At 52.9% G+C, this 13,163-nt stretch overlaps 1 protein-coding gene across 4 annotated transcripts in view; it reads left to right on the top strand.

The window, feature by feature from the left end:
• DTX2 (deltex E3 ubiquitin ligase 2) overlaps positions 1–11,244 on the top strand; it is a 62,366-nt gene extending 51,122 nt beyond the window's left edge. For 2 of the 4 annotated variants that reach the window (XM_073316066.1, XM_073316064.1), the window contains 6 exons: positions 2,717–2,803; positions 4,841–4,911; positions 6,302–6,460; positions 6,613–6,774; positions 9,186–9,275; positions 10,493–11,244. In XM_073316066.1, the coding sequence (XP_073172167.1) occupies positions 2,717–2,803; positions 4,841–4,911; positions 6,302–6,460; positions 6,613–6,774; positions 9,186–9,275; positions 10,493–10,717 (794 nt within the window). In that variant the 3' untranslated portion in view covers positions 10,718–11,244. The remainder of the gene's footprint in view (positions 1–2,716; positions 2,804–4,840; positions 4,912–6,301; positions 6,461–6,612; positions 6,775–9,185; positions 9,276–10,492) is intronic. The other 2 variants (XM_073316067.1, XM_073316065.1) reach the window with 1 other exon arrangement.
• The last annotated feature ends 1,919 nt before the right edge of the window (positions 11,245–13,163 follow it).

Raw genomic sequence — 13,163 nt, 5'->3', positions numbered from 1 at the left:
AAGGAACACATCTTTCCTCCACCCACCCAACCCTCCCTGAGCCAGTCCAGCCCCTGGCTCCCCTCAGCAAGGCTGAATACAAGAGTGGCATTATCCATTAAGACAAGGACAGTGTTTCAATTCTCTCACACACTCCTTTCCCCTCTCAGAGTAGCCCTGGTCTGCTCCCTAGGGCACACTCCTCCCTATAATCTCCCATGGCTCCTCCCCAATCAGGGATGGCCTCTCCCACAGGTGAATCTTCTTCCTCTTAATAGCTCCCTCAAAGGGTGGTGCAAACAGCTTCCTTTCTGAAATTGGGTCTAGCTTTGCTCTATCGGGGGCAGAGCCTTCTTTCAAAAGGGCTCCTTACCACAGGCAGGCTTCTGGTGAGGAGCCTCTGAGCTATTTGTAGTGTCTGTTTTACAGGCTCCTGATGCAGTCTCAGGTATGGACCTGCCTACAGGGGGGATCTTGGTATCAGCGTGTGCTGCTGTGTGTTTCTGGTTCCTCTGGGCCCAGCTGATAGGTGTTAGTCCCTGGAGCTGCTTTTGTCAGTTGGGACCTTTGAGGGTTCTGTGGGGTGTCTCAGCCTTCGAGGAGTGTGAGCTTTAGCCCGGCCACCTTAGCTTCCCTATCTGGTCATTGTGTCTTGGCTTGTGGAGACAGACTGTTATACCCACAGCTGGAGGGGGGATTCCTGGGGTTCCCCAGTTCTTGTGGCTGTGCAAAACCCCTACTTCCTGTCCTGGGACTGTCTGTGTTCCCCTGGAGAGGGAAGCAAAGTTTGTCAAGGTCTAATATGGGGATGAGCCCAGAAACTGCCTAGCTAGATTGCATCTGTCCTGGCCGAGCAGAGACGCTAAGCATCTTCGCCAGACCCTTTAAGCCGTTATCTGAGTGCAGCCCTTGGGAACAGCATCCTGCCACCTCCTACTGTTCAGAAAGTAATGGCAAACTAAGGCAGGGCCCCTGCCATCTGCTCAGTCCCAGGCTGGCCCTGGCCATCATGGTTTTCTGGGCCCGAGCCTACCTGTCAGGTCAGTCAGGAACCTCAACCGTCCCCCTGAGCATTCCACTTCAGGGAATCTGATGACTAGGAGCGTGAGGATGGGATTTCTTGGCACAGGCCCGAGTCCTGGTCCCCAATCCCTTCTTGTGTCTCACAGTGTGCAGTAGGGTTTCCTTAAGAGCTTATTCCTTGATGTCCAAAGTTATGGGCTTGCTGCAGTTATCACTGGGCGAGGTTCTCCATTCTGTGCTCTTCAGGAGGTCAGACTAGAGGGTCATCATGGCCCCTTCTGGCCTTTAAAATCTAGGAATCTCTCTTCCAGACTATTCGCTAGAAACTCTTTGTTGCTAACATAACTCTGCTGCAGTTGAGGTGTGGGGGGGTCACTTGTCTTGATTTGGCTGGTTTTCCTGCAGCTACAGGCCTTGGGCTGTATCTTTGTCCCTTTGATATTCGTGGGAGTTTAGCCATTGACTACAATGCAACTCAGAATTAGCCCTCAGAAAGTAGCCTTTCAATAGTTTTTTCTTAATCCAGGAAGGCAGGTGCAATGGAATCGTTACCCGGTGATCTTTCTTACCAGACAAGGTAGCTTTTCATCTCCCCTCTGACTGTCCAGCAGGGTTATTCATTCACGCTTTCTTATTAAGCAGTATGTAGCCTTGAATCTGGCCATGTCTTCTGGGCAAAAGCTGGCTGTTGAGTGCCCCTGGAATTCTGTGTGACCCAAAACCAGTTCTTCAAGAACTGAAAAGACCAATTCGTTTGATATCCGGAGCGAAGGGCAGCAGAGGTCCCAACTGACAAACCTGAGGCAGCAGAACTCTTGCCCACTTGATCAAGGAATACTTCGCATAAAAGTGGATGGTCCTTTCTATCTGCTTCCTAAAACTGCTTTCTACTCTGAAAAGTGACTGCATGAATGGTACCCATCCGACCCAATCCCTGTGTAATCACAACTGCTCTCTTCAGTGACCAAAATAAGTTGTAACTCCTATGTTTTCCTGTTAGCATTTTTGGGCTGTCGGAGAGAGTGCTGGAACCTAGTCTGGCCTGTTCATCGGTGGTAGAGTTGTTTATTGAGCTGCCTTTAGAGATACTGCTCTTGGCCACACCTTAGCCTAAGAGCCTGCATCCTGCTCCATAGCGGTGGGGTTAACAGGGGGTGGAATTGGAAGAAGACAGGGTCACCCAGGTGGAACAGCCTAAATGAGCTTTCACTCTTGGGGGCCCTGCAGGAGGCGCACAGGGCGTGTTTGCGGTGCTTAGGGAAATGCCTTTTGGAGTGGTAAACTGAGGAAACCTGACCTGAGAGCCAGCGAATGTAGATTTCCCTCCCAGAGTCCTCTTCCAGAGCAGTTTTGCCCTTCCAGGGACACTGAGAGCAGGGTGTCCTCCTGGGTGGAGAAGCCTGGAGCGTCAGCCACTGAAACTCCTCCTTGTGGTAGGCCTGAGTTCCTCACTGCAAGCTGCCTTTGCCCCAGCCTGTGGGCCCCGCTAGCTTTGTTGGCCGGGATGGAGGAAGAGGAGAAGGGGCAAGGAAGAATTACTTACTGGTAATAGCATTTGTCATGGCACTCCTCTTCCCCCACCCTACGCCGCCCCCACCCGGCCCCTCTCTCGTCCGTAGGTCTGTTGGGCTTTACACTGGGGCTGAGTGGGGAGGGAGTGGTCGAGGGCTCTAGACCAGCCGAGTGATTAGTCCTCTCTTTTGCCCTCTGCTAGGTGGAGTCATAACATCGATTGTGCAAATGTTTCCCTTTGCAGGCTGGTGGAAGAGCCTGATCGCATCTATGATGGACACAGTTACTGGTAAGGAGCTTTGGCGCCCTGCCGTCGGGTTGCATGGCACCTGGTGACAGCGCGAGAGGCACCGGCCCATTTCCCCTGGCTTGTGTGACCCGTCACAGGTTCTTGGCTCCCAGCTGTGTGGCGGGGGGCTTCCTGAGCACCTCCGTCCCACAAGGAGCCAATTCCAGCCTAACCCATTGAGGAGGCAAGTGAGCTGCTTAATGGAGCCCCCTTGTCCTTTATGACCCCCTGAGTGATGCATTGCAGGGTCAAATGGTCTTCTAGAGCAGTTGAACCCCTGAGCTGCCCACTCTCATTGCATTTCAGTGGGGACTGGGCATGGATGCCCCGAGGCCCCTCTGCCAAACCCAGCCCCAGCATTCTGCTGCCATTCAGCAGGCAGCTCACGGGGTGGTCTGCAAAATGCCCCCTGAGCTTTGGGGCGGAGGGGGAAGTTCATCCCATCTCCTGGGGTCAAAGGGAGGAGTTCATTCTCTTCCTACACATGGGCTGGGTCAGGGACCCCTCCCCATCTGACTTGGGATTCTTCCTCCTTCTCCCCATGTTTCAGGGCAGGGGTGGGGGAGCCTCCAGGGGGCTTTTCACCTGTGGGAAAGACTGTGGTGAAATGCTGGTCGGGAGCGCCTGGCCCCACAGCCCATGCTGGGGATGGCAAGTAGCTGGTCTTTGATTGCTGTTTGATGCCCTACCTGATACGGGCTAGAAGTCTCCATTCAGAGCCTCGTGGACCAGTGCCCACCATTGTGGTACATGTTCTCTGCCGTGTAGGTGAGCTCAGTGGAGAGTGCTGTACCTTCCCAACCCCAGGGGTGGTCCTAGACCAGAGTCCGGGTATGTTGGTGGGTGGGAAGGGAGGGATACCCTGGGGTACCAGCAGGGAGGAAATCCATTCCTGTGCTGAAGGGCGAGCCCTGGGACTGCAGTGGGGCATACGTGCTTGGGGAGAACTCGGATGAATATAAGGATTTCAGGCCCTGATCCTCAAAGGTACCTAGGCACAACTTGCATGGAATCAGTGGGATGCCTCAATACCTTTGTGGACCTGGGCCTCTGCCCAGTTAATAATTCTGGAGACTTGCATTCATTTTATTAAGAAACCAGCTTATTTTTAGAAACCCCAGTGACTTGCATTCTATGGAAGGTGCCAGCCAGGATCAGCCGTGAGACGTTCCCAAGAAAGGCCCTTTCCGAGGAAGGGTTTGCTTTCCTGCTAGGAATGCAATATCCAGTAATGAAGCTTATTGCACTCTTGTGCTCCTTCGTGGCATAAGGAGAACACCCTGACGACTGCTGGATCTGACCATAGTTGTGTCTTCACTTAAGATTTTTCCCTGGCTCTCTGATGTGAGAGCACTAGTGCGTATAGATAACGGTTTTCAGACTAATTACGTCCTATCTATATAGTATGTATCCATGTGCTGCTTTTTTTTTTAATGATGTAGGCTACATGACCCTCTTCCACCATTGCGGTGTGTATGGTCCTTGAGCCTGGTTCTGAGACCCAGTGCAGCAAAATACTGGTATTTGAAAGGAGCCAGTGGTCACCTGCAGTATGTGAGGGGAGGGCATAGCCCAGCAAAGTATCAGAAGACTAGAGAGGATCCTGAGGTCTGCTTCAGATTGACTTAGCATTTGCAGCTCCCGCTGACGTCCGATGGAGCGGTGGCTGTTCGCCCCGTGCAGTGGGAGCTTTTACAACCCGACTCTTTATTTACTTGGCTTTTACTGGGTGACGATTTCTGGCCTGTGCTTTGCAGGAAATCTGACTCTGTGAGCACTGGTCCCTTTTTGGGGGCCTTAAAATCGACCCATTTCCTGCACCCCGTAGCATCTGAGCACCAGAGTAGTGTTAACCATTCAGAATGGCCCCTGCTGGACTAACTTGCTCCAACTCTAACCCGTAACCTTTTTCCTCGGCAGGCTGGCCTGCCACTGCTTTGCTTTCCTCCCTCCTTTGCCTCCTCTCGCTCACGTTGTACCTCCTGGAATCTTTATTTCCCTATGGGCTTTTTTTTTTTCTTCCCTCCCTTTCTTCAGTGACCCCAAGCGAGCCCGAGCAGGTGGTGAGGAAATACTTGGAAGAGCTAAGAGGAGCCCCTGCTGACGAGGTGAGTGTGAGGAATCAAAGGAGTCTCTGACAACAGCGTTTTCCCCCAAAGAGGGGAAGAATGGAAGGAACAAAAGCAGTTGTGGGCTGGATAAGAGGCCTACCTTACTTCATACTAGGCAAGGCTCATGTGAAACCTATGCAGCTCTTTAGACTGTTAGCCAGATCCTCCACGGGTCTCTTCACTGACACAATGCTCATCAGCTGGCCCTACACAGATGACTTCCCAGTGGACCCCGTTAATGGTCTTGTCAACACTAGGTGAAAAGACCTTGTTTCTGCAAGGCCTCTCATGCATTGTTAGGTACAGTGTGAGAGCTCCAGGGTCCCTGTTCCTACCAAGATAGCTACCCTGGGACACCACTGCTCTCTACCTTTCTGTTGTGTGTGTCAACTGAAATGTCTCCAGACTCCAACGCAGCCAGAGTTTGAAGCAGCCCTAACTTCCCTGTATGTTAGGAAGCACCCAAACGAATGGGAGGCAGTGGTGGATGCTGACTTGGGATCTAAGAGTGGTAGAAGTGCCCCCAAAAGGCTGGGACCTTTATTTAGAGGGTCCCGTGTGCAGACTCGAATGCTTGGAGGAGACAGCTGCAATGTGACCTCTCAGCAGAATATTTGCATCTCAAATGCACGTTGCCCGCAGAGATCTCACGGGGAAAACTGCCTTGCTCAGCAGCTAACAAAATGAACTGCAGTGCCCCTGAGTCCTCTTTGGCTCCAGGAGCTCTGAGGAGGGATACACACTGCTACTTGAGATAGGAAGTTATACAAAGCTGCCGCCTTATTTAGCCTAATACTCAAGTGCAAAGAGGTTTGGCTTCTTTTAATCTATAAAAGAGTGGGCTGCTCATGGACAGAGACCAGACTAGCAAACCCCGCTCCCAGAATGGGCTGGCTCAGCTTCCCAGGTCTCTCTCATCCCGTAGCTACGAAAACCTTCTCGTCCCACCACCTCCACCTTTCACCAAAAACTCCAGGGTATAAACTTCCTGTGCAAGCCCCTCTTGGGCTGCGCACTCATTAGTTGCTGGCCTCTATCCCAAAGGTTAGGATTTCAGGATGTATGTGTAGGACTTTGGGATCCTTCAGGATGGGAGGTGTTGTAAAAATACTTTTTTTAAAAAAATTTGATTATAGGGACAGGCCTCTAGAGATCACACTGATAGACAAGTCAAATAAAGTAGAAGAATCAGTGTTTTCCCAATAGGTAAAAGCTGCGGGAGGGAGGGAGGCAGAAACTTCCTCAGACTTCAAAGGGGTTTTTTAATGCCACTGTAGACTAATTTCTAAATAGTCTCTCTGGCAAGCTCATGCATCATCAACAAGGCTAATGTTCGCTGCAGCCCGATGCTGGCGGTAAATGGTGTCTCTTCTTGCTCTGTTTCAAGGACTGTATGATCTGTATGGAAAAGCTGGCATCGCCTTCTGGCTACAGCGATGCCTGTGAGGGCAAGACAATCAAGCCGGAAGCGGTGGGGCAACTGACCAAATGCCAGCACGCTTTCCACCTGCTCTGTGTGCTGGCCATGTACGCCAATGGAAACCAGGTACTGCACCACCCCGGGCCAGTTACCTACAAGACCTAGCACAGTGGGGTCCCGATCCATGAGTAGGGCCCAGGATGGCAGTACGGATACTAGTGGTAGTGTCCTCACTACTGTTGTGAAATCCCTCTGATGGTGACCCTTCTCACCCACAGGATGGCAGCCTGCAGTGCCCCTCCTGTAAAACCATCTATGGTGAAAAGACTGGCACTCAGCCAAAAGGGAAGATGGAGGTTTCGACTTTCACTCAATCCCTTCCCGGCCACCAGGACTGTGGGACAATACAGATCGTGTACTCCATTAGCAGGGGGATTCAGGTACGTAGGCAGCTGTAAGCCCCTTGGGGCAGCGACTGTCTCAGGTTCTGTCTGTACAGCACCCAGCCCAAGGAGGCCCTGCTCCATGGCTGAGATACCTAGGTTCTGTCGTCGTGCGCCTAATAAATACAATGAACTAAAGCTCGTCTCTGCCGTGGTGGAGTATTGAATCTATGAGACGTGTGGAACCCGCGTCACAATTCTTGTAAGCACCAGCCATGGTAACGCACCGGTGTGTCCCTCTTCCCTCATGCAGTTGGTGATGGCCAAAGGGATCGGACTGGGCACCAAAGGATTAGGCGGCTTCAGAGCCTTACGGACCCCAAGGAGGGAGGAGGAGAGAGATTGAAGCTAGAGGAGCAAATGGGGATAGACTGGACATGAGTAAGCTTAGGGTGGAAATTGGGAGGTTTCGAACCATTGGAGGAGTGAGGTTCTGGAACCGCCTCCCCGTAGGATTAGTGGAGGCAAGAAACGGAACTAATTAAGCTGGATCTTGATAAGTTTCTGCCTGGGATTATGTGATGGGGTTGCCTGTGATGGCAGGGAACTAGCCTCTGACCCAGGAGGTCCCTTCTACTCCTATGTCCTTAATTCCTCTTACGCTGACCCAATTCTTTGGGTTTATCTAATGGAAGATCCCATGGGATCTGGGTGCCCTACGTTTTTGTGTTTTTTTTTTTTTCCCAAAGAGCTTGTTAACACACTTGTAAATCCATCATCTATCTACGAACGACCTCTGTGCTCTCTGCTGTGTGAGCATTCGAGTCATAGCCCTGCAGTTAAGAATGCACTGACAAAATGGCCTCCGAGGCTGATTTCATCACTCGGACTCCATAATGGTCTGTTGAGAGACTATGCCTTGTGGTGGCTGCTGAGCCTGGGTGACATGTGGCACTTGTGTAGCCATGAACCATTTTTCCCTGTCTTGTGTCCTGCCCGAAGCAGCAGTGTTGGGCTTTTTTACCTTGAAAAGGGAGACGCACCAGGGATTCCCTGAAGTCCACCGCAGACTTCCCCATTGCTGCTAATGTAACATGGAAGGTGCCCAGATGCTACGGTGACAATAGGAAAAACTCTCAATGGAAGGATGTTGAGAAGAGATTAACCCTTCTCTCACAGATGGGGAAACTGAGGCATGGCTTGCCCAAGGTCACATAACTGAGCAATTAACGAAGCTTGGGCTGGACCCAGGTCTCCCAGGTGGTCAGCCCTGCTTACAGTCGTAGCAGGCCCCAGGCTGCCTCTCTATTTTGGACTTAATTCCCCCCCCCCAATGGATTTCCAGGCAAGGCCTTTTCCTCCCCCAGCTGCCTTTCACCTTATTTAGCCATTAACGTCTGTGCAAAATAGCCTTTCTGGCCACCTTGCACTGGGGTGACTGCTCTGCCAAGGGTCATGCTGGGGAGAATTGATCCCTCTGTGTTCTGCACAGACTTCAAGTGGCTCAGTTTGTAAACCAGACCTGGCCGAGCTGCAATGCTTGGATGCAGATCCTTAGGGCTCGTCTACAGAGGTCCCTAATGCAGACTACAGGGGCGTGATCTCTAGAGCACGTTAGCTGGTCCTTGTAGATGCTGCTGGTGTGCACTAAAAGCTATGTTAGATCACATTCGGGAACTTTTTGGCGCACGTCAGCGGGGTCTGCATGGACTAATGCCAACATATTAGCATGCATTAGAAATCACACTCCCGGGATCCTACAGCATGTAGCCAAGCCCCTATTTCTCCCAAAGCAGCGGTGTGTTGAGATCAAATTGGCCCAAGTATCCTGGTCTGTCAGGGAGACTCCCGTTTCCAACCCAAATAACTCCAGCCCTGATTTCATAATGCTATCTCCTGCATGGAAACTGCCGTCCCCAGAGTCCACCCCTCTCTCGCTGTGAGCCCAATGTGTGGCTGGTGCCCAGATTCTGGGGAATGTAGTTGGCCTCGGCTCTGCCAGCGGGAGTGCTGGAGCGGTGTGGCTGGCCAGTCTGCAGCCAAGGGCAGGGTGGGCGGGGGGATAGGGTAGATTTGAAGTGCAGGGCCAAGATGGCAGGGTAGCATAAGGCAGAGGCAGGTGGAGATGGGGGACAGGCACTAGTCAGTATGTCAAGGAGGGGTTCCTGCCCCATTCTACAAGCCTAGGAAGAGGGTGGATGTGGGGGAACAGCCCCATTCATCCCAGGATTTGGGGGATGGGGAGGGGGTTATACCCCATTTTCCCCAAGTCTGGGGGGGTGCAACAGGAGGGGGATCGAGGAGGGAGTAATGTTGTGTGTCTTCCCCCCCTGGACTTGGGGCAGCCGGGAGAGGGCTGGTCTACACAGTTCTGTTCTCCTGCTGTTGGAAGAATCAATCAGTGCCGTCAGCCTGTGAAAGGAGCCGTCGTCGGTACAGAGTTGATGGATTGCCTTTATCTGTTGCAGGGGCCGGAGCACCCCAATCCAGGGATGCCATACACAGCCAGAGGCTTTCCCCGGTACTGTTACCTTCCCGATAACGAGAAGGGCAGAAAGGTAATGAAAGTCCTGATCCAAGTGGTGACTTCACCAGTAACCGGCACTTGGCCTGAGTCTGGCCTTTTTCCAGTGGGGCTGAATGGACTTACTTCAAGTCTTACAAGAGCCCCGCACTCACTCCCAGTCTGGGCAGTAACTGAATTAATGCGGTGGTTCTTAGGTTCGCAAACCACAAGTGACTTGCGATCTTGGTCCGTGGCTGGTGCATCCTGTGCCTGGAGCACGTGCACCTCCTGCCTGATTGTAGGAGGCGTGAAGTGTTTTCTGCAAGGAGCTGAGTGCTTGGACTTCCACTGAGTTAAGCGGGTGCTGGCACTCAGTACCTGGCAGGGTGGGTCCCTTTGGTAACTGCAAGGACAGTTGGGTAAAGGGAGCAGTTTGATAAGGGAGGCTGTGGAATCTCCACGTCTCCTTGATTAATACCCTGTTTTTGGAGGAAGGGAAATGCACGGGAAGCCATCAGTGCTAGCTTGTACCCATACCGGAGATGGACTAGGAGCATCCCTTCCAACCCAAATGGCCAGGGTTCCCTGCTGGGACTGCAGGGCTCCAGTGAGTTAGATTTTAACCGGCTATTTCCCTGGAGAAATCTGCCCCATGGAGTTCATCCAGACACTGTCTCCTCTGCGGGTAACCATTAAGGATTGACATGTGTCTAGAAATGGATGGGTATTGCATAGATCCAGAGGGAGCAGGGCTTGCATCTTCTGCCTCTCTGGGAGGGAAGGAAGTTGGCCTGCTGGTGCTGCAGGTCATTCATAGTGAGACTTACCCACCTTGCAGAGTGCTTTGAGATCCTCAGACGAAAGGGATTAAGTGTCATCTATTCCCCCCCCATCCCTCCCCCCGCATTGTACAGCCAGGAAACTCTGGACCAGAGAGGGGAAGTGATCTGCGCCAGCTAGGTCAGGAATAGAGCCCAGGGCTCCTGACTCTCAGCCTGGTGCCCTGACCACTAGGCCATGCTGCCTTCACTCCTTGGGCAGCGCTCTCACCATGTGGCCATAGAACATGGGAAAGGAGGGAACTGCGGGGAGGGGGAGCCGGCCCTGGACTTAAGTCCAACCAGGAATGGCGATGGAGCGGGAGGGCAGAGTGAACCAGCCTGGAACAGAGCTCGCTCAACCCACTCCCAGCTGGACGGGTCGCACAGAGCCCCAAGCTGCCCAAGATGCTTTGCTCTCTAATGGAGCTGTCCCCTTTGCCATCTCTAGGTCCTGGATCTATTGAGGGTAGCCTGGAAGAGACGCCTAATCTTCACCGTGGGCACTTCCAGCACAACCGGTGAGAGCAACACAGTGGTGTGGAACGAGATTCACCACAAGACGGAGATGGACACCAATCTCAGCGGCCACGGCTACCCCGACCCCAACTACCTGGACAATGTGCTGGCAGAGCTGGCAGCTCAGGGTGTCACCGAGGCCTGCTTGAGACAGTGACTCGCGTCACGTCTGTGCAACGCACGGCGAATGCCTACTCAAGCCTCTGGAGGGCGGCTAGTGCACTTATTCCTGTTGCCTTAAGGTCCTGTCTCTAATCACTTGTCATGTTCTGAGCAATAACACTGTATTTGCGAGTCACGTGGTCTGTACAGTCTGGTTTCTGGAGAGCAGGTTATTTTTGTATAAGCCAAGGGTCCTGATCTTGGTGTCTCAGGCATGACACCGGAGCACTCCTGCAGCCAGGGCATGCTTGGAATGTGCTCCCAAGGTGGCTGATCAACTCGCTTCTCTGTGTACTTTTGCAGCACTCGGGCGGTCCCAGCCCTGCTCCCGTGCTGCATAAAGGGACGTCTTGCTGGCTCTGGATCAGCAAGGAATGGCCAGAAATGTCCGTACTCCTCTGGCTAACACCCCGAAGCTCTGCTCAGCTGAGTGCATCCTCCCCCTCACCCCCATCCCCGGGTAGCTGATTTAATACATATGCCTTTGTGCTGTGCTCCTAATAAACGCTGTGTTGCTCTGGAGAGTTGTCATTCGCCTTGAAGGGAATCTCTTGTGTCTGATGCTTTCGTTTTTTGGTCTGATACCTGGTCCTTCGCTGGAGTTTGGCTAATGCTGTAGAGAGCCAGGCCTCGTGTTCTTCTGCTAAAGATGGTGGTGGCTGCCTGTCCTGCCGCAACAGGGCTTTTCCCATCAGCTGCGAGCCAGTGTGCTATGGATACGGCAGAAGCAATCCCTGCAAGGGGGAGGGACAGGTCCTGGAGTCCGTGGATGGGCTCAAGGGTCCCTCCTAATCAATGGAACTTCCCTTTCATGGTGCTGTTGCCTAATGAGGAGCAGTGAGGTTGTCTGCTGCATGATGCAGGCTGTCCCTTTCCTGGTCGAGGCTTTGCAAATAGTGCCCCAGGCCTCGAGGAAGGAGAGGGGCCTGTCGTTCCCCGGCAGCAGAGTCTAGGAGCAGAGGTCAATTCCCCCCCCTCCTCGGCTCTGTGTACAGATCTGTGCTGCCCCACAGCATTACAGAGCTGTCCAACGGGAGCGGAGAACCAGCAGCAGCAGTCCCCAGGTGAGACAAGGTAGCACGTGACCGCCAGAAAACCTCTCCCCAACTGCAGCTTCTGGCTGAACAAAGCCAGAGGCCGTCGTCCCCCCCACCCTGCACGAAGAACATAGCAGGCTCTAAAATGGGGTAGGAAGGGAGGTATGAGGCTAAACGCAGCTGGAGCCTTTGGGGAGTGATGCAGTGCCCTGAACGCTAGCTTGAAGTGACTTGGCCCATCACACTAGGTGAATCACTCAACAGTGATCAAAAGAAGGGAAGTGGAGGTGCCTAGTGGGGATTACTAAGGCATACTTGGCTGTAGTTAGCCCTACCAGTGTCCTCCCTTTCATTCCTCCCCAGCCCTGTTGCTGGAGTTGAAGTGTTAATTGAGGAGTAAGTGTCTTCCCTTCCAGTCAGGAGTGAGTTAGTAAGGCTAAGCTCTGGTCTACGCAACATAGATCGACTCAAGGCAGCTTACATCAACCTAACTCTGTCTACACTAAAATGTCACTCGTCCCCTTAATAACTCCACCTCCCCGAGAGGCGTAGAGACCAGGTCGATGCAGGGTCCGTGTGGACACCGCCTTGCTTCCGTTGACTGTTGCTAGCTTTCAGAAGCCATCCCACCTAGACAGTTCCATCGGTGCAAGGACGCACACGGCCAACACGAGGGGCGAAGTGTGGATGCCCACCAGTGCTGTAATTACTGCGGTGGCTGTATGCCAATGTAAGTTAGGCCGACTTAATTCGGTCGTGTAGACATGCCGTATGTCTACACTTCAACTGCTACCCGATGCTGTACTTAACCCCCTCTCCCCCAGAAGCAGTGACTGGAAGAATTCTGTCTCCACTGGGGGTTAGTTTGGCAGAGGGGCGGCTCCCATGGTGTGGATTTTTCACACACAGCTAGGCTGCTGTAAGTTTTCAGTGTAGACCAGCCCTTAGGCCCAAAGCACAAATTGTGTCTCATGTAACCCAGGGGCTCAGGGTCTTGTCGAGAACGAAAGGCCACATCTGTGCAGCTGGTGGCCATCAACCCTGTCTCTGCAGTTCCCTAAGCACTATGGGAATCATTTGTCTGAGGTTAGCACCTGTAGGGGTGCCCAGGTCTTAAGTGTAGCAGGCTCCTAGAGGAACCATTCGGACAAGCACAGGAAAATGCAGCCGTTCGAATTGTTTCTTCAACCCCCAAAATCCCCGAATGCCCTGAAGAGAGCTGGAGCGCTTCCTCGCTCTTCATCATCCAAGCAAGCTAGTGTCCTAACATGGACGCTCCTTCCCTCTCGGCCCTTAGCCCTGCCCCAGCGGCAGCGGAGAAGACTCCAGCTATGATGAAGCCTCCTCTGGGACGTTCACCCAAGAAGAGTAATAAAGCTGCAGCAAATTAGGCCTGCTCTGGGA

Source organism: Lepidochelys kempii, chromosome 17, assembly GCF_965140265.1.
Source record: "Lepidochelys kempii isolate rLepKem1 chromosome 17, rLepKem1.hap2, whole genome shotgun sequence".
NCBI classification, from domain to species: domain Eukaryota; kingdom Metazoa; phylum Chordata; order Testudines; family Cheloniidae; genus Lepidochelys; species Lepidochelys kempii.
The sequence above is the reverse complement of the archived record's forward strand: the minus strand, read 5'-3'. Positions and strand labels throughout refer to the sequence as shown.